The 21,544-nt window shown below is 36.8% G+C and overlaps 1 protein-coding gene and 1 long non-coding RNA gene across 2 annotated transcripts in view; both read left to right on the top strand.

Annotated features, from left to right (window-relative positions):
• Vbp1 (VHL binding protein 1) overlaps positions 1 to 4,759 on the top strand; it is a 31,486-nt gene extending 26,727 nt beyond the window's left edge. Inside the window, exons 5-6 of the mRNA XM_027923030.3 lie at positions 1,416 to 1,554; positions 3,745 to 4,759. Coding sequence (XP_027778831.1) covers positions 1,416 to 1,554; positions 3,745 to 3,815 — 210 coding nt within the window. The 3' untranslated portion in view covers positions 3,816 to 4,759. The remainder of the gene's footprint in view (positions 1 to 1,415; positions 1,555 to 3,744) is intronic.
• Positions 4,760 to 9,280: 4,521 nt separating this feature from the next.
• LOC139703213 (uncharacterized) lies at positions 9,281 to 12,778 on the top strand. Its single transcript, XR_011705590.1, has 2 exons — positions 9,281 to 9,351; positions 12,615 to 12,778. It is a non-coding gene; the product is annotated as an uncharacterized lncRNA (long non-coding RNA).
• Positions 12,779 to 21,544: the final 8,766 nt, after the last annotated feature.

Raw genomic sequence — 21,544 nt, forward strand, 5'->3', positions numbered from 1 at the left:
ACAATTTTTCATATCTCTGTATATAAAGTATGTTCACACCAGTTCATGTCTTCATACGTGTACTTTGGATAATGATGTCCATCACATTCCTCCATCATTGCTAAACCCCTGCCCCTTCTCTTCCTCTCCCACCCCTCTGCCCTATCTAGAGTTCATCAATTCCTCCCATGCTGCCTCTCTTTACCCAACTGTGAATCAGTCACCTTATATCAGAAAACATTTGCCATTTGTTTTTTGGGGGCATCCCCAGCCCTTTTTATTTTTATTTTGAGACAGGGTCTCACTAAGTTGCTGACAATCCTGCCAAATTTTTTAGGCTAGCCTTGAACTTTCAATCTTCCTGTCTCACTCTCCCAAGTGGCTGGGATTACACACACCACACCAGCCCATCATGTACTTTTTTGGTGGGGGAGGGAGTCAGATACCAGGGGCACTCAGCCACTGAGCCACATCCCCAGCCCCATTTTGTATTTTATTTAGACACAGGGTCTCACTGAGTTGCTTAGCGCCGCACCATTGCTGAGGCTGGTTTTGAACTTGCGATTCTCCTGTCTCGGCCTCCCAAGCCGCTGGGATTTTAGGCTTTCATCACTGCACCCAGCTCATATATTTTTGATTGAATACTTTTTGTCCTATATGAATTTTACAATTTTCTAATTATTAGAGTGGGTTATTCTGTATTTATCTTTTTTTTTAAGAGAGAGGGAGAGAGAGAGAGAGAATTTTTTTTTTTTAATATTTATTTTTTACTTTTTCGGCGGACACAACATCTTTGTTTGTATGTGGTGCTGAGGATGGAACCCGGGCCGCACGCATGCCAGGCGAGCGCGCTACCGCTTGAGCCACATCCCCAGCCCTCTGTATTTATCTTGCACTTACTTTATGCCCAACACTTTCATGTTGTCTCATTTAGTCTGTTTTCCCCAGTATTGACAGTATCACTTCATCTTGCCCCTAGCATCTATAGGAGGTAGTAGGAAGGGGTCAGTAAAAGTTAAGCTGTTTTCTACCTGATCAAATTTAGATTAAAAAAAAAAAAGTCTTGAAACTTTCAAATCAATGTATCTATAGCTTAAAAATAACTATTTAAATTTTCAAAAGTAATAACTGTTCAGTGTCATGATGGAGGTAGTAGAAAGGTAGGGTTTTGTGCATGCACACGCACACATGCACCCTCGTGCATCTAGAATCTAACCCAGAGGTCATCTAACTTGTGTAAAAGACCAAATAATAATTTTTTTGTTGTGCCAACCACATGATTTTTTTTCCCCAACACTTAGCTCTGCCACAGTGGCAGGAGAGTTTAAGGCAGCAGACTGGATTTGGCCTGAGGGCTATACTTTTCAGATACCTGCTTTAACCTAAAAAGTATTATGTGACTGTTTAGTAACTATCATGATTTTTTTTCTCTCTAGGCTAATGTAATGCTTGAATATGATATTGATGAAGCTCAGGCATTGTTGGAAAAGAATTTATCAACTGCTACAAAGAATCTTGATTCTCTTGAGGAAGACCTTGACTTTCTTCGAGATCAATTTACTACTACAGAAGTCAGTATCCTTTCTTAAAAACACAAAGAGAAAAAAAAAATAATGTGAAGAATGTCCTTAAGGCTATTGTGAGGTTGTAGATGTTATAGGAAATAACATATTTGAAACTTAGACATGAGTAACTTTATAGGTAGATCAAGAAATTTGAAATGTGAACATTTGGAAAAAGCAAATTCACCTTGGTGATTGAGTATTTTTCTTTTGAATACTTTCCTAACACTTTTATAGCTAGTTGGATAGTTTAATTCTATAAGCATTTATAAATTAAAAGTCTTCTGTGTTCCTGTAACTGTTCTAACCCATATAAGATAGAGAAATCAGTGGGGCGGGGTGAGCAGGGAGTGACAAAGTCTTTCTGTATTAAAACTGCACATGCCAAAGAGCTAAATGATAATGTCATAGCAAAGTGTTAAGTTCATATATGTAGCACCAAGGGTATTTGACGTTTAGAAAAGAGATGTGAACTGGAGTTAGGTCAGGGAAGGCTTTGTTGAGAAGATGAAACAGGAAGTATAGAATTTACATCAGCAGAGAAGTGAGGTGGGGTGTTCTGGTCAAGCTCTTTGCCTTTCTCTTCTGATGTGTATCTTCCTCCTATTCCTGTCATGCTTAAAGACAAAAACCTTGGTGAGGAGGGTTATCCTTCACATATCTCTCTTCCTCACTACTAAGAGTGAATTAATGACCAGATTCTTGTCAAATTTCATTCATAAATCTCTCTGCCCAGTGCCATTAGTTATTCTAGTTCTGGCTTTCTAGAGCATGCACTTAGTAGTTTTCTAACTGTCCTTCATGCTATCCCCAGCATGAATTTACTAAGTCATTAATGTATCTTATTTTTAGTTCTCTGGTTATGATATTTCAGTGGTTGTTTATTGTATGTAAGGTATGCATATAGACACTCTGAAGTGTCCCCAGCCAGTCTTGCCTCATGCCATTGACTTTTCTGCTGTGATTCTTCCCCAGTGCACAGTAGGGTCCAAATAACTCCAGTTGGTCTTCTCACCCCTAAAATGTAGAATGCCTTTTGCATTTCCACACACTGTTTCTCCTACCTGGCATGACTTCCCCTTATTTGCCTGCAGGTATTCCTTTATCTTTCATATCTTAGTTCAAGCATCAGAACATCACTGAATATTTTCTAATCCCCTCAGGATATTTTTTTGTCCCTCTGTGCTTATTTAGCACTTTGAACCTTTGAACTTAGTACTTTGTTTTCCTTGTGCAACCATGAGCTCTTCAAGTATAGGAGCTGCCCTTTTCTCCATTGTGTAGCATGAGTGTGTGACAGGTGCTTATTGCGTGGGTGAGGGAAGGCAGCCAATTTGAGGGCTAGTGTAGGGATCATCACTTAACTGGTGATGTGGAGAGACTTCGTTCAGCTGTGAGATGACAAGGACCTAGGAGAACTGGTATTTCTGGAAAGGAGAAGATGTTAAATGTGAGAGAAAAACAGGATCCATTGACTTACAGGAACCAAAAAAAAGGGGGGGGGGGATCATAAGATTGACTGCAAGCTTTGTTATTGCTAGAGCTTGAAAAGATAGCATGGTGTACAGACATGGGAGTAAGTTAGGGCATCCAGTCTCTGATAACACTGACTGGAAATCAAGGTTTTGTATAATGTCTAGTTGGAAACACAATAGGTGCTTAATAAACTGAACGTCCTGTTAAGCTAAAGAGAGGATAAGAGATGAAGTTATTGAAATTTGTACTAATTTCTTATATGGCAAGATATGTGCTGAGTGATCTTTGAAATTTCATGGATGACAGACTGTCTTTAAAGCTATTGAACCAGGCACAGTGGTGCACAGCTCTAGTCCCAGCTACTTGGGCAGCTGAGGTATGAGGATCATTTGAGCCCAGGAATTCCAGGACAGCCTAGACAATGTAGTGAGACCTTTTATCAACAAAACAAAAAAAGAAAATATTGAGAGTTTCTGGCATGTACTTGTTAAATATACTACCATAGTTGACAATTGTTGATTGTAGTTCTTAACTTGGTTTTGGTAGAATTTAATTCTATTACTTTTTTAGCAATTGATACTATAGCAGGATGGCTGGCAACCCTAGTTATAATCAGTATTTGTGTACGTATGATTTCGGTCTTTGATTCATTGTGTGATTGAAGGCTTAGCCATTGTATATGTTTTCTTTAGAACTGCTTTTGCATTTTCTTTGACAATTCTTGCAGATATGGCCAGGGTTTATAATTGGGATGTAAAGAGAAGAAACAAAGACGATTCTACCAAGAACAAAGCGTAATGCTGAAAATTAAAAATGTGTTTCAGTTTTTCAAACATGTTATTTTAAATACTCCAGCATTTATCCGTAAAGAGTAACATAACTTTGAATGTTTTTTTTTAACAGCAACTGATCAAAACCTTAAAAATAAACACCATTTTATTTATTTATAAAAATAAAATAAGTTACAAATATTTTATGAAATTACAGTATTTTCTTTTCACATTTCCCAGCAAAATTCATACTGCTTTCATAATTTTGTCTGTCATAAGACAACTCTTAACTGAAATTGGCCGAAAACTGTGAGGTATGCCATGGAGGCTGACTGTTGGGAACTAGCACAGTTTACTTTTTCTTTATTGATTGATCTTACCTGTACTTGATGTGGTTCAACCACTTTGGAAATAGAAAAGACAGTTTCAGTATATGTAAACTTGTTTTTCTTTAGTACTTGTAGAACTTTTATGGTCCTTTGTTGCCATTGTCTTCTCTAAGTGGGGTTTATATGAGTTCTTCTTAAACAATAAGTATCAAGATATTTGGATTTTTCAGAAAATGGCAATTTGCCTTCCTTCATAGTTGAGACGATACTTTAAAACCCTAAATAAGTGCACAGTGTCTTTGCAATGCTAATATAAGGGAGATCTTGGCTGATGTGAAATAATATTACCCATTTCAAAGCTCATGAGCTAAAGTGATTCTGTATTTCATAACAGTTCTCCAAAGCATCTTGAATATTTGCAATGATTTAAAAAACTTGTGAGCTTTTTTATTCATGATAATAAAACTGTATATGAATAGTAAAAAGAATCCCTGGGGAAAGCCATTGGTACAGTGGAAAGTACTGGATGATACTGATTCTGGCAGAAACACAAAAATATATTATTCCATCTCCATGTAGTGAAAAGTATACTTGTACAATGTTTTGTACTTGTATTTCATATTATTAAAACACTGATGTTGAAGCTGTGTCATGATATTTTTTTCATAGATTCTCTTTTATCTTAATCTGTTCAGGTTGCTAGAACAGAATACCATAGACTGGGTGGCTTATCAATAGCAGACATCAATCTTACACATTTCTGAAGACTGGGAAACCCATGATCTAGGTGCTTGCAGATTATGTGTCTAGTGAGGTCTAGTTTCTGGTTCATAGATAGCACCTTTTCATGGTGTCCTCACATGGTGGAAGGGGCCAGGATTTTTTTTTTTTTTTAATATAAGCACTGATCGATCCTATTCATGAGTCCTTATAATCTACGCTCTACCCGAAGGTCCCACATCCTAAATCTATTACCTTGGGAGTTAGGATTTCGACATAAAAATTTGGGGACTACACAAACACTCATACAGCATATTTCTAAAGTTAACATGGATCTTTCCACGTATTTGTGGAGTTTATTTACTTATACATAACTAGCATGTTCCAAGACTTCTTATATTTGTAGAAACAACATAAAATCCCTTTGGAAGAAATATGGATACAGCAATTAAGAGGTTAAGCTGAAAGATACCAGAGTTCCTTGATTCAGTTTTTCTTTCATTATTTTAAACTCTCGTATTTCAGAATTTGATCTTGAATTATTGCAAGTGCTATTTTCTCCAAATTTTATTATGGTAAATATATTGGTACAAATTGTCCCTGTTAATATTAGAACAGGAATGATTTTCTGTGAACTTCTTAAAAGTTCATATAGAGCTAAACTAAATATTTTTAGGTAATGCAAGAAATACCAAGAAATAAAGCTCTTTAGAGATATGAATTACAGGGCAAAAATTAATCATTCAGCAAATATAAATAAACACCCAATATATGTCAATAATGGTGTTAGGCTCTGCTAGTTAAATTAAAGAAATTTATTTAAATCCTGCCTCTGCTAGATTGTTTGTATTGTAGTGGTTTACATTTTCAGAATAACATAACCTGGTTTGATGTGAAATCCTTAAGCTTAATATTGGTACAGTATACTGAGAATAGATTGGGCAAAAGATTGACTACAAAACTTGATACTATGTAATGTGTTTTCCATTATAAAACAGATGTTCATTTGGGAAAATTCAGAAAACAGAAAAAGAAAAGATGTTTAAGTTTCACTTATAGTTCTCCTTAACATTTCTATGGCTTCTTTTTTCATATAGATTTTTTTTTTAAAGAGGGGGGGGGAGAGAGAGAGAATTTTAATATTTATTTTTTTAGTTATCGGCGGACACAATATCTTTGTTTGTATGTGGTGCTGAGGATCGAACCCGGGCCGCACGCATGCCAGGCGAGCGCGCTACCGCTTGAGCCACATCCCCAGCCCTCATATAGATTTTTAAAAACAGGTGAATTGATTTGTCTTTATAATTTTTTTAACATTTATTTTTTAGTTGTAGTTGGACACAATACCTTTATTTTAATGTGGTACTGAGAATTGAACCCAGGGCCTCTCACAGTGCTACCGCTGAGCCACAACCCCAGCCCATTGTCTTTATAATTTTATTCATAGTTTCTTCACTTAACATGAAATGTACTTATCATATAATGCTGTTGTACTCACATCATTTTAGTAGTTTTATATTAGTATTCTCATGACTGAGCCATAATAAATTGCCATTCTCTTCTAGTTAGATACTTGGGTTGTATATAAAATTTTTATATTATAAGTAAATAATTTAGCAGTTTATGTTTTTATAAACACTTTTTCTTATATTTAGGATTTTTCCCTGAGTCTAGATTACCAGAAATATAATTAATGGAGTCAGAGATTTTAGCATTTTGTTACTGACTTAACTAGAGAGTAATTTTAATATAGAGGCTGATGAGTATTCAGGCTGATGAGTATGTTGATAAGTGATTGAAATATTGTTAAGAGCAACAGGCAGAAGCTTAAAAAATGGTTCTTATTCTCATTCTAAAAGCTTAGTATTGTGATGTTCTTTTGCAGATTTGACAATTTAAAACAGACACAAGTGAAACTAATGTTTTCTTTCCTCTAGCTGTTGTTTTTATGTAACATTTTTAAAAATTCACACTCACTTGATTTGTGTTTCCTGACATTCCCTGTTTCCCTTACCTCTCTTCTTACATATAAAAACATGTAGTGATTACATACACAACTGGAACAAAACCCACATCCTTTAGAAACAGCTAATGGCTAAGTATGTTAAGTGCAATCTCTTAATGGATAAATATTATCCTCTCTCTGTATATTTGCCATATTTATTCCCAAACCTTTGTGATATCTTTAAGGTTGTAACCCATATTTCAAAGATCTGTCTTCCTTTGTTCTAATCCCAAATCCATTTGGTAGCCATGTCTATGCATGGTGTTAATGTGGGATGGGGTTGTCTCTAAAGACTGCTGATGTGTGTGCAACACCCATCATAGCTGGTTGGGTTCAACTATACAAACTCCCAGGACCTGGAAGGACCACATCTTGCACCACTTTACTTTGTGAAGGTCAGGGAACTTGCCGGGGCAACTTAAGTGTACATTGCCTCCATGGGAAATATCACAACAGTTCCCACAGACTACATAGAAGGATGCAGGGCAAAAATCAATCATTCAGCAAATATAAATAAACACCCAAAATGTGTCAACTCTAGCTGTAGAGTCCATAAGGGACTACTCCCCTTTTTAACAGTCCTGTGTTTATAGTGTCTTTGAGTCCTGACCAGGGACAAGGGTAGGAACAATTAGTACACGAATTCAAAGAGCCCAAGCTGTGGAGCCTAGCAGATATTTATGATCATTTACAGCTCTTTGCACTTGGATGCAGGGCATTCTACCAAAAGCAGGTTTGCTTAGTCATACAGCTGATTTTCAGGGAACTGAGCTAGAAAGCTAAACCAAGGTCAGTTCTATACCTTGTAGGAGAATGGAGATTGGAACATCCCACCTAACCTGTTATGTATTGCATAATCATGGCCCTGTTTTTTATATTGGTCCGCTTGCATTTTTGGTTCCTTTTGTAAGGTCCCTTAGCTAATAACTGCCTCTGCAGAAAAGGTAGTAATAGTTTATGTATTTTAAAAGGCCAGATGGGAGCATTTCTGTCCAGGTTAGGATCAGTACAACCAGTGTCATAGAGTACATAGGCCTGCTAATTAACCATATTTTTGTATGTTAATATTCTTTTCTGTACCTGGGGAGAGTTGCTTACAGGACCAATTGTGAGATGCTGCCAGTTTGAAATTAGAAATATTAAAGGATGGAAAAATTGGTTCATGTGTTATGTGCACAGAGCTCATTTTGTTTGGGTGTTAGCAGATTGCCTAGGGTTTTTCTGCATATGAAAACTGAAATTCAGTTAAAGAACATACTTTTATTTGTGTCCTTCTGACTTGTCTGATGTCAGATATGGTTATAGACACATTAAGTCAAAGGATGGACCTGGTGTTCACAGTATATATGAGCAGTTTGTTTATAAAAAATCATGCTTTAACCGTAACAAGAACTCTACCATTGAGCTGCATCCCCAATCCCCTAAGATCATGCCTCTTGGCTATGGTTTTAAAACAGTTTTGTTTTGGGTGATTGTGTGGCATTTTTTTTGCCTCGTGGGGTGCCATGGTTTGAGTATGTCCTCCAAAGTTTAATGTGGGAAGTTTGATCATCAGTGTGACATTGGTGACATGTAGTGGATCCTTTAATAGCTGGAGTCTAGTGCAAGATGATTAGGTCATTAGAGTTACTGCCCTTAGACAAGATTAATGTACTCCTTATGGAATCCTATATGTTTTATGTGAGTTATAAGAAGAATAAGCCTAGTCCCTGAATATCTGTTTTTTGTTTTGTTTTGTTTTTGTCTTGGTATGTGATTTCTCCCTCTTGCATGTACTTCTGCTATGATGTCATGGTCATGCCTTCTGAAGGTAGTTCTCAGGAGAATTTATAAAAGGAGTGAGTCTGGCCCCACCCAGCTTCTCTCTGATCTGATTTGAGAAGTTATCATTTGCTTGGTTCTTGCTTTTGCTGCCTGCTACAGGAGGTGATAACAACTGAAGGGTGGCCTTTACCAAGGCTGCATTATGCCATTTGAACTTTCAGCCTCCAAAACTCTAAGCTAAATAAACTTCTTTATAAAATAACTTGTCTCAGGTATTTCATTATGGTAACACAAGCCCACCAATACATTCATATACTTAATTTATTTAATGTGACAACACCAAAATGTACTCTTGGCAGTTTTCAAGTACACAAACTACTTTATTAATTATAGTCACCATGATGTACAATGGATTTCTTGAACTTATTCCTCCTAAGTGAAAATTTGTATCCTTTGGCAAATATCACCCCACTCCCTAGCCCCTGCTTAGCTAATGTGAATAATGCTGCAGTGAACATATGACTGTAGGTATCTTTGTACTGATTCTGTATCATTTGGATAATATACCCAGTAGCAAGATTGCTGGATTATACGATAGTTCTATTTTTTTAAGGAACTCTATACTGTTTTCCATAATGGCTGTACTAATTTATATTCTCACCACCAACATACAAGGTTTTCTCCACATCCTCACCAACATTTATGTTTCATATTTTTTGTAAAGCTACTCTGACAAAAGTGAGGAGGTAAGTCGTGGTTTTGGGTTACGTTTCCCTCATTAGTGGTGTTGAGCCTTTTATCATATATACTTGTTGCTCATTTATCTGTCTTTTCAGAAATGTCTGTTCAGGTTCTTTACCATTTTTTTTTTTTTTTTTTTTTTTTTGGTACCAAGGATTGAACTTGGGTGCTTAACCATTTAGCCACACCCCTATCCCTTTTCATTTCATTTATTTATTTTGAGATAGGCCTGGCTAAGTTGCTGAGGCTGACTTTGAACTTGGCAATCCTCTTACCTCAGCCTCCTGAGCTGCAGGGATTACAGGTGTGTGCCACTGCACCTGACTTCTTTGCCTTTTTTTTTTTTTTTTGGCGGTTGGGGTGGCGGGCGGCTGCTGGAGATTGAATTCAGGGGAACTCAACCACTGAGCCACATCCCCAGCCCTGTTTTGTATTTTATTTAGAGACAGGGTCTCATTGAGTTGCTTAGTGCCTCACTTTTGCTGAGGCTGGCTTTGATCTCATGATCCTCCTGCCTCAGCCTCCCAAACTGCTGGGATTACAGGGGTGCACCATCACGCCTGGCTTCTTTGCCATTTTTAAAATGGATTTTCTTATTATTGAGTTGTTCCTTATGTATTTTGGTTATTAACTTACTATCAGATGTATATTTTGCAAAAATATATTCTATTCCATATTTTTCATTCTGTTAATTGTTTCTTTCACTCTGAAGATTTTTACTTTGAAAAAACATAACAAAAAATTAAAAAAAAAACATTTTGTTATTTTTGCTTTTACTGTATTGTGCTTTTGGAGTTCTATCCAGAAAAACAAAAATATTGTCCAAACCATAACACTTTCCCCCGTGCTTTCTTCTAGTAATGTTTACGGTTTTTTATCTTACATCTTTAATACATTTTGAACTAAATTTTGTATATGGGAAGATATGAGGTTCTATTTTGATTCTTCTGCATATGGAGATCCAGTTTTCCAGCACCATTTATTAAAGAGTTTCCTCTCCTCATTATGTGTTCTTGGTAACTTTGTAAAAAAAAAAATGACTGAAAGTAGATGGATTTATTTCTGTGCTCTATTCTGTTTCATTGGTCTATGTGTCTGTTTTGATATTGTGGCTTTATAATTTATTTTAAGTCAAGTAGTATGATGTTTCTGGCTGTGTTCTTTTTTTCAGTTGTAGATGGACACAATGTCTTTATTTATTATTTTTTATGTGGTTCTGAGGATCAAACCTAGAGCCTCATGCATGTGAGGCAAGTGCTCTACTACTGAGCTACAACACCAGCCCCCTGGCTGTGTTCTTTATACATAAGATTGCTTTGGCTATTAGGGATTTTTGATGCTTCTTTATAAACTTTAAGATTATTTTTTTTCTGTTTCGGTGAAAAATGGCATTGGAATTTTAGTAGTGATCATCTTGAATCTGTGTATTGCTTTGGATATGAATTAGCATTATTAATTCATCCAACCCATGAATATGGGATATCTTTCTATTGTGTTTTCTTCAATTTCTGTAATAGTATTATGTATGTGCATCTTTTACTCCATTGGTTAAATTAATTCCTAGTTATTTTTTGTAAATATTGTAAATGGGATTGTTTTCTTGGTTTCTTTTTAAGGCAATTAATCGTTAGCATATAGAAATGATACTGATTTTGTACTTTGTTTTTGTAACTTAATTTTTTTAACTTATCAGTTCTAATAGTTTTTAGTGGACTCTTTAGGATTTCTATATGTGAGATCACTTCTTTCCTTTTTTTAAATTATAAAATACCTTTATTTTATTTATTTATTTTCATGTGGTGCTGAGGGTGAAACCCAGTGCTTCACGCACACTAGGCAAGTGCTCTACCACTGAACCACAACCCCAGACCCACTTCTCTCCTTTTGTGGTACATTCTGATCACTTCCTTGCACATGTTGTTAGTACCTATGTCCCCATCCAGTTTTGTTGTACTGACTTGGATAGGTCACAGTTTTGGTTTAATCCAATTCCTGAATAGCTTAATGTGGCTAAAAAGTCATGACTGCAGATTGCAAATGGCCACTGACACTGTGTAGTCATCTCCTTGCTCCCCTTTTCTTCAGTACTGGTAGGTACCCTTTTTTCTTGGCCTCAAATTCTGACATATTCTCTATCCATTATTGCTATCAGCTGATGTCCCTGCTTCTTTGTTGGCCAAAAGGATGGAAGCAACTGGAGGAATCTCCATACATTCTATCATCTCACATCTACCCTGATCTGCTTGTATTTATAAGCCTATGTTCAAGTTCATCTGAAAAATAGTGTCCAATATTAATATAATAGAAACTGTGTTTGGTTCCAAAGTAGTTTTTCAGCAAGGTGGGTCAGAATAGCACAAGAATTATAACTGAAGCCCTCAGCACAACTGCTTTGCTAGCAGGAGAAGCCCCTGCACCTACTCTGTGCTTTGTCCCACTGGTTCTGCTCCATCCTCCTAATCTCAGCACTCCCCCCCCCACATTCCTTCCCTAAACGAAGCATTATAAGCATTTCCAGGGCAGTGTATGGTGTATTTTTTTAAATGATTTTTTTAGTTGTAGTTGGACACAGAATCTTTATTTTATTTATTTTTATGTGGTGCTGAGGATCGAACCCAGGGCCTCACACGTGGTAGGCGAGCGCTGTACTGCTGAGCCACAACCCCAGTCCTATATGGTGTATTTTTAACAATCCTGAGTGCAGCCTCCAGACAGCTAAGTTCTGGCCTGGGCACTGTGCAGGTTATTCCCAGGTACTAATGGCCTTTTTTTCCTTGAATGTTTTAAGGGTTTATTTTAGGTATTTATTTATTTGTTTGTTTATTAATTTTGGCACTTGGTATTGAACCCAGAAGTGCTTAACCACTCAGCTACATGCCCAGCCCCTTTTAATATTTTATGTAGAGACAGGGTCTTGCTGAGTTGCTTAGGGCCTTGCTAAATTGCTGAGGATGGCTTTGATCTCACGATCTTCCTGTCTCAGCCTCTGAGTGGCTGGGATTACAGGTGTGCACCACCGTGCCTGGCAGCATGTGACCTTTTTTATTGAGTGTTCTGGCTATAAAATTGTATTGATTTTAAATGATATGTCCTAAACTTGTTTTCCTCTTATGCCTTGTTATTGTTGTGTTTTAATTCGCTAGTGCTGCTTTTACGCAAAGTACCACAAACCAGTTGGCTTAAACAAAACACAGAAATTTATTACTTCATGTTTCTGGAAGCCTGAAGTCCAAGATCAAATGTTGACAATGCTGTGTTTCCTTTTCAGGAGCTAGAGACATCAATCAGTTCCAGGCCTCTCCCCGGGCTTCTAGGAATTCCTTGACTTGGGGCTGAATAACTCCAGTCTTCATATGGTGTTCTCCCTGTGTGCATGTCTCTCTCCATATTTCCCCCGTTTTTTAAAAAAATATTTTTTTAGTTGTTGATGGACCTTTATTTTGTTCATTTATTTTTATGTGGTGCTGAGGATTGAACCCATTGCCTCACACATGCTAGGCAAGTGCTCTACCACTGAGCCACAACCCCAGCCCCATATTTCCCTTTTTTATAAAGACACTAGTCACATTGGATTAGAGGCCCTGTCTTATTTCCTTAGGACTTCATCTTAACTAATTACATCTGTAATCAACCTGTTTCCAAATAAGGTCACATTTACAGGTACCTAGGCTTAGGAGTTCAACATAACTTCTGGGGAACACAATTCAACCACTAAAAGTAGGTGTGATTTTTCAAAATGTTCATGTTTTAGAACCACACACATTTCATTGTAGTACATAGCAGAGCCCTCTGCACCCTACTTCCCCTTCTGTTGCTATGGATAAACCATCCCTGAAATCTTGTAGAGAAGAAAGATTCTCCCTTTCAACTTGTTTCTCTTGTGGATCTTCAATCTTTCTCCGCTGCATCTTAATCTTTAAAAAGTTTTCTCTTCTGAAATCTCCAGAGGCTGTCATCTTTATGTATCTTCTTCCCTTCAGAGAAACTTCCTTGAAATTGTTATCTGTACTCACCATTCCTTTTTTCCCCATGTTTTTTATGTGATACTCCACAGAAACTGCTCCAGTCAAGGTCTCCAGACCTGCACATTGTGAAGTCCAATGGTCAGTCTTCATCTTATTATATTGATCACAGGATCTGACACTTGATTGCTCTCTTTCTTTAACACTGGCTGCTTGATTCCTAAGTAGCCTGGTTTTCCTCCCACCTCCCTACTGGCTCCTCAGTTTTGTATGTGATTTCACTTATCTCCTTGACCTTTAAATTCTGGTGTTCCTTAAACGTACACCTTGGACCTCTTTCTCATGTATTTGTGGAGCTCGTCCAGTCTTGTGTCAATATTATTTCTGCATTGAGAATGCCCAGATTTTTATCTCTAGTATGGACATCTAGATTTCAGAATTTCAGATTCACATTTGATTGCCTACTTGACATCTTCATCTGCAAAACTTAATATCTCAAATTTAATTTGTTAAAAACTTCTGATTTTTCTTCCTTCTCTTCATCTTAAATCCCATCCAAGCTCTTACATATTGTTCTTAGTACATCAGCAAATTCTGACTCTAACTTTATAGCATATCCATAATTTGACTGCCTCTTGTTACCTCCTCAGGCACCATTCTGGTCCAAGTCACCAACATCTCTAATTGGATCACTGCAACAGCCTTCCAATTTGGCTCTCTACTTCAACTCTTGCCCCCATTCAGTCCAGTATAATTATGATCAGATGTCACATGCACTCAAAACTTTTCTGTGCCTTCCATCTTAGAGCAAAACCAGAGTCCTTGCAATGTTCTGTAAAGAAAGCCTTGTACCCAATCTGGGCCTCCCATTTCCTCTACATGCATCTACATGAACCAGTCCCCTGATGTCTTATTTACCCCCTGCTAGTCTTGCTCATTCTACTTCAACACACTTGTCTCTTGGCTGTTTCTGGAACATACCTCCTACTACAGGACTTTTCTACTTATTCTCTTTCATGAAAGTGCTTCTCCAGGAACATATAGATATCTCTACATGGTGTGCTCCTCAACTCTGTTTGGTCTGTACATAAATATAATTTCACATATAAGCTTCGATTGTAAATTTGCAATTATTACTTCTTTCCCCATATGAATGCATGCTAGTATATTTTCCTTGCTTTACTTCCCCCTTAGTACTTAGCTCTAGGGTATTTTTATACCATCATTTACCAGGGACACCCCTTTCTACTTTGAGTAGTGTCCCATCCCTATTGATAAGCTATGTGGCTAACCTACTTAACCAAATCTGACATGCTATATATTTCATTGATCTTAATTGTTGTGTTTCTCTTGCCGTACAATATAAGTTCTGATGGTAAGGATTTATGTTCTATTCTTCACCTATCCCTAGTATCTATTAACAGTGCTTGGCATATAGTGACAATTCAAATATTGCATGCATGAATGAAATGTTTAAAAACTGGTTCTGTATGATAAAATATGCTTAAATATCTAAAAAGAAGTCTGAATTTGGCCTCTTTATAGAAGCATTTATGAGAACAAATGTCCTTGAAATTGCTGTCGGTGTAGAAAAACAAAACACATTTATGAAACTGTTGGAAGCTAGAATATACACAAAGTGTGGAAGTTTAATAGTTGGCCCAAAACATTATCCTGTAGTTCATTATGTCCCAAGAAAAATTTGAGATTTCTTAAATTCAAAATGAATTCTTTTCTGTTTAGTTTGTCAGTGTCGTATTTGGCGCGGGTGGGGGGCGGTTACCAGGGATTGAACTCAAGGATTGAACTAACTTGCTTGGAGTCTCGCAGTTGCTGAGGCTGGCTTTGAACTCAAAATCCTCCTGCCTTAGCCTCCCGAGCCACTGGGATTGCAGGCATGTGCCACTGTGCCCTGCTGTCAGTGCCTTCTTGACATAAAATTTATTTTCAGGTTTCAGCTCTATTTCTTCCTCAATAAATTTTTAGTACACCTATAATCCCAGCAGCTTGGGAGGCTGAGCCAGGAGGATTGAAAGTTCAAAGCCAGCCTCAGCAAAACTCACTGAGACTGTGTCCATAAATAAAATACAAAATAGGGTTGGGGATGTGGTTCAGTGGTCAAGTGCCCCTGAGTTCAATCCCCAGCACTCCCCAAAAAAAGTTTTTTTTAAATTTGAAGAGCTTGTGTTTTCATAATAAAATCAAATTTACAATAGATACAGTTACGATACAGTGTGATATCTCTTCTAATATAAAAATCTTTATCTTCCACCAGTCTCCCCAATCTAGAGACCTCTGAATATTGCTTAATGAGGTGAGAAAATTTCTACAAATTGATATTTGGATCAGGTATTAATAGGTATTGAATAGAAATTTGCTTAAAAGTTGAGAAAGGAAAAAGCATTTTATGGCTTAGAGAAATATGTATATACGCATTGCCTCTAGCTGTGAGAGAAAATTACACTTTTAGCAAGAAGTAAGTATACCAGTCTCTTCTGTGATCATATTAATATTCATCATGTACAGTGATTGTGTTGTTTACAGAAGTGAGTTTGAGAATTCTTTATATATTCTAGATATAAGAATTTTATTAGATTTTGCAAATCCTTTTTTCTAGGACAGTGGTTTGACTTCATTTTCTGAGCAGTCATTTGAGAAACAAGTTTTCAATTTTGGTAATTTTTTTCATTTAAAAAACTCTTGTTTTTTTTTTTTTTTTTTTTTTAGTTGTTGATGAACCTTTATTTTTTATTTTTATGCAGTGCTGAGAATCAAACCAGTGCCTCACACATGCTAGGCAAGCACTCTACCACTGAGCCACAACCCCAGCCCCTGTCTTGGATTTTATCCTATCTAAATTTCTATTTGGTTTCTTCTAGAAATTTTAGTTTTATCTCTCACATTTAGTTCTACATTCTATTTTTACTTAATTTTTGTGTATGGTGTAAGGCAAGAGTTGAAGTTCATTTATTTGCATATGCATGCCCAATTCTTTCAGTACAACTTGTTAAAAATGTTATCCTTTCTCCATGAAATCACCTTGGTACCTTTGTCAAGAATAAACTGATAAATGAAGGAAGTACAGTCCCCTGTCTCCCCCACTGAATGTAGCTATAAAACCTAGATGGAATGCATGGAACAGTTATTTTTGCACACTGAAAGGAAATATCAGTAGGCCAGCAGGAAAGAAAAAAAAAAAAAACAGAGTTCAAAGTTATGCTGTGAGCTTGACATTGTTTTCCATCTAGTCTTGCCACATGGCTCCTAAGGTGCAGCACAGCAAAATAATGAAAACCCCCAGGTTTCTTCCTGGAACACAAAAGGGTAGCCCCCAGGAAAATGGAAAGTACCAGGGGGTAGGGAACATGTAGGGGGAAGACTTCTAGAAAGCCACTCAATAGTGTTGATTATGAATGCCCAGATCTCCCTCCAAGTTGCATGTCCTTGGATATGTTGTTCCTAGATTCTCAGAAGTGCAAAAGGATAGACCATGGCTCAATTCCAAAACTAGCCACTGGTTGGTGCACGAACACAGGAAAGCTTTCAAAGATGAACTGACAGTAGAACCATAGCCCACAGAGAGCTGGTCAGAACGTGTGACTTGAATTTACCCAGGCTGATTGCCTGCTAAAATGAAAATATCAATACATTATCCATAGAATTTAATCAAGACTTATAATCTTATAACATGAATATATATAATATTCTGTTACAACCTGTAATCCTAGTGACTAGGGAGGATGAGACAATAGGATCACAAGTTGGAGTCTAGTCTCAGCAACTTAATGAGACCCTAAGCAACTTAGCTGAGACAGCAAGGTCCTGTCTCAGTCAAAACAAAACGGGGGTTAGGGGATGTAGCTCAGTGGTAGAACAACCCTGGGTTCAATCCCCAACTCTGAAAAAAAATATTACTTGGCATATGAAGAACCAAGGAAATATTAATTCATTCAAACAAAAAGAACAAAATGTAACTTTATGTATATAACAAACACACACACACACACACTGTCCCACGTTGGTTATAGGACATCCATATCCCAGAAATATCTCATTGGGAAGCAAATACCTATCACCAATTGTCAGCACTTTTCAGTTGACTTGAAATAAGTGAGAATATGGTAGACTTTATGGCCTATTTGTGCATTGTACCCAAAGTCACAGCAACAGGAGATTAACTATAGCTAGCTTCCAGAGAGACTTCATGACACCAGACCTGAGGCAACAGACTCAAGATGCAGAAACAAAAACAGGAGTGTTATATAAGGTGCCTTCAGTGTAGTTAAATCTGTTGCTTAATGATATCACCAAGGATCAAATTTTCTTTCATCTCTGTGCTGCCATCTTCAGTATGTCAACTAACTGTTCTCCTGAAGATGTCCAATAAATTTTTAAGATACTGATTGACTTTGGTTATATAATGATTAGCAAAAACAGATATAGCCCCTGTCCTTGTGTATTTACAAAAATATACTGTATGTGAAAAAGGTAACAGCACAGTGTGTTACATGATATGGTTACAGGGCTGGGATAGTTTTTAACATACCAAGCTCGAATCTTCTAGGTGCTCTTTCTGTTAGAGAAGGCTTCTGGTAAATTTCAGTCACAATTTATTGTCTTTTCCCTGCTTACCCATTCATGACTAGTTACCTAACATTCCCCTCCTAACAACTTGTGTCCCTCAATTATTTTAGGATATTTGGACATTGACTGGATCTGGCTGCTTCCTGCTAAGAGAGGGTAAAGTTGAGGGAAGTCACCCAAAGTCCTTGTTCTATATCAGGTGGGACATGGACAGTTAAGGGCATTCAGCTTCAGAGTAGTCCAGAGGTCCACAGTGGCAGATGGCAGGTGACTGGACAAGGCATACATAGGGAAGGGATCATGTTAAGACAACAATAAAGACAACAAAGCATTACTGTTTTTGTAAACTATTAGCATAAAAGCAATTAATATTACCAGTCCGTCTCTGAAAATCATGAAGACAGCAACTCATTAAAGCTTAAGGTGGGGTCCAACATGCCAATGATTTGTTAGTGGAAGCCATATAAGGCTTTAGAAACATGAGCAGAGTTTTTAGAAACACACATTTAGTTTTTATAATGGCACAGGTGTCCTTTTTAAGTTATAGTTAAGATATCTAATGCTATCTAATTTTGTAAAACAGATTTCTTATTAGTGTTACCTCTGTGTTTAATAGAGGGATCCCTTTAGTGTGTCACTTAGGGCTTTCTTGATAAAGTAAATTAGGGCTTATATATGCCACATTACATCTTTTAGGCCAATATGAGGTGTAAATATTGGGGCTATATAATGATACCAGTGAAAAACAGATCAAGTGTACCCGGGTAGGATGTGAGGAAGAGTTGTGGTCTGTTACATTGGACTTAAAATTAATGCAGGACAAACTTGTGACACTGGTAGTGTCTTTTGTGATAGTCATTTTCAGGCACTCCTCTATAAGAATCTTTCCTTTTTAGGCTCCTCCTGTCTTTACTTACTTTTGGTAGGACTGACACAAGTGTACATTTCAAGTTTATAAGAACCATATTTTATCTTTTAAATGTCCATGTAAGGCTGTGCTTTGGTTATACTCTCCTGCCAGGTGTTTAAGGTCAAGTTGGTCAAAATTGACTTCTTTCCATCCACTGTTAGAGTCAGTTGAGATTTGTCAGGGATCACTCTTGGGAACTTGTGAGAAGCCTCTTGGCTCCTTTACCATTTCCTCTACCAGTTGTGTCATCTGCCAGGATGGATCAGGGTCTTGCTGACCACATGTGGCTTCCTATTGAAGCATCAGGGATATTTCTCTTTCCAATGCGCCCCCCTCCCCCCTTGCAGAATGTGTCCTGGTTGGTTTCCTGTTCTCTAGGGTCATCTCAATCCCCCTGTTTGGGAGGTCAGATGACTCACTGGAGTTTCACAGCCCTGAGAAGGGTGCTGTCCTCCTCTGGATTCTGGCTGATCTTAGAGGTACAGGGGCAAAATATTGCCTGCTTTTTCCTTGGCTCTTTTACTTCCTTAACTTTGGTCTCCAAGTTTTGGTTTTAAATATATCCAGCAGGTCAGTATCACCAGTCTTGAAGTTAGGATACTGGATTTTAACTTCAATAGCTATAATTTTATAATTACCCCTTCCATTTAATTGGGGTCAGCATTAGTACTGTTCCTGTAATCTCATTTGTCCTGTAGGTGATGGCTAATTGTCTCAAATAAACTCAGGTTGTCCTATTAGAAGTAGTACTTCTGCCAGACTCTAACAAGAAATGTTTAAAAAGTGTTACAAAGAAAATACAAAATGAGGGCTGGGGATATGGCTCAAGCGGTAGCGCACTCGCCTGGCATGCGTGCGGCCCGGGTTTGATCCTCAGCACCACATACAAACAAAGATGTTGTGTCTGCCGAAAACTAAAAAATAAATATTAAAAATTCTCTCTCTCTCTCTCTCTCTCTCTCTCTCTCTCTCTCTCTCTCTTTTAAAAAAAAGAAAATACAAAATGAGGGCTGAGGTTGTTGTTCAGTGGTAGAGTGCTGGCCTAGAATACATAAGGCACTGGATTCAATCCTCAGCACTGCATAAAAATAAAGATATTGTGTCCACCTAAAACTAAAAAATAAATATTTTAGAAAATTCAAAATGAAATTAACCAGAGTAAAAACATCATTTGTATAATAGCTTCAAACCAAAAAACAATTTCTATAATAACACTAAGGTTATTATAGAAATTACATATGAAACCAATCACATATGAAACCCTTTATAAGTTTATTTTCTTTTAAAACTCTTAAGAAACCTACATACCTTTTACAATTTGCCAAAACCTTTACTTAACTTTTGTTTCATACCCCCTGTTTATTTTGAGATTATAGTAATCTTTACAACAAAAAAAAGATCTATCTTTTGAACACAACGTTAAGTAACTTTAATTCTAGCACACTTTGGAGCCATCTTGACATGGAGGGTGAGGGCCAGAGTCTTACCTCAGGTAAGGCTGGCCTCTTGACAAATATTAAGTAAAGTGTTTTATTTCTGAAGTTCACTTTTGCCCCCTTTTAAATATCAATCTACAGAGTTCTTGTGTATTGTTTCCTGAGTCTATGTGAATATCAGTTAACATAATACAACATTACATCTGAAACATGAATCAAATAGAGAGACTAAGAGAGCGATTAATTTTGCAAATTAACTTAGGCTAAGAGAGTAATCAACTTTGCAAATTAATCAGATGTCTCCCATAACAAATTCAATTATGTAAAATCTATTTTACCCAATTTTAACTGTGAATTTTATGTTACTCATGAAAACCAAGATCAGACAAGCCTAGTTAACATGTTAAGCCATTTTTATCCTGCCAATGAAAAATCCTAAAAGCAGTGAACATTACACTTTAAACATTTTATAGAAACCAATACTTTCTTAATTGACTAACCACCTAGAAAACCATGTGAGTTAGTAATTTAAAAGATATCTTTACTATTATCTATTTAACCAATTTAAATTGACCTTTTGGTTAAAGGTTTAAGTCATGTGAACTAAAAGGCATTTGGATCCATTCTCCCTTTCTTTTCTAAAATAAAATATGATTACTCATTCATCTATAAGCCAATTTTGGTGTCATGTGAATAAAATATATGTGGAGATACAACATATTATACACAGGTATCTACAAATATATATATATATATATATATATATATATATATATATATATATATATATATATAAACAAAAAAGGAACAAAACTTTTACAGCTTTTTTATCAGATATTAGATTCCCAAAGGTAGGATGAAAAAGAGCTACAGATGTTTATTACAAACATCTCTATCAGATTAACTCTTTTGATTAAAATAGCCTGTCACAATTTGTCTTGTGTGATACAGTGAGCAATAGATTATAGAATAGATGACATAGACCTGGGTGAGGCCTGTGCAGTTGGGGATGGCTGAGGCAGAGTCTACCAATCAAGTGTGGACACTGAATAATTGTTCAGGTGGCCACTTGTCCATCTGTAAGGTAGATACATGTCAGTGATTATCACTGTTTATTCTCCTTTTTAGGACCTTCTACAGGGGAAAATCTCTTTCCTTTTTAGGACCTTCTACAGGGGACAATCTCTTCCCAGTGTATTGGAGAGTAAACTCTTGAATAATTGACCTCTGAATCAAAATGGCAATAAAAAACAGAGGGCTAAAAAACTCCAGTTTGGAAAAAAATAAAAACAAGACCAATGATAAA

The sequence above is a fragment of the Marmota flaviventris genome, chromosome X (genome assembly GCF_047511675.1).
Source record: "Marmota flaviventris isolate mMarFla1 chromosome X, mMarFla1.hap1, whole genome shotgun sequence".
Classification (NCBI taxonomy): Eukaryota; Metazoa; Chordata; class Mammalia; order Rodentia; family Sciuridae; genus Marmota; species Marmota flaviventris.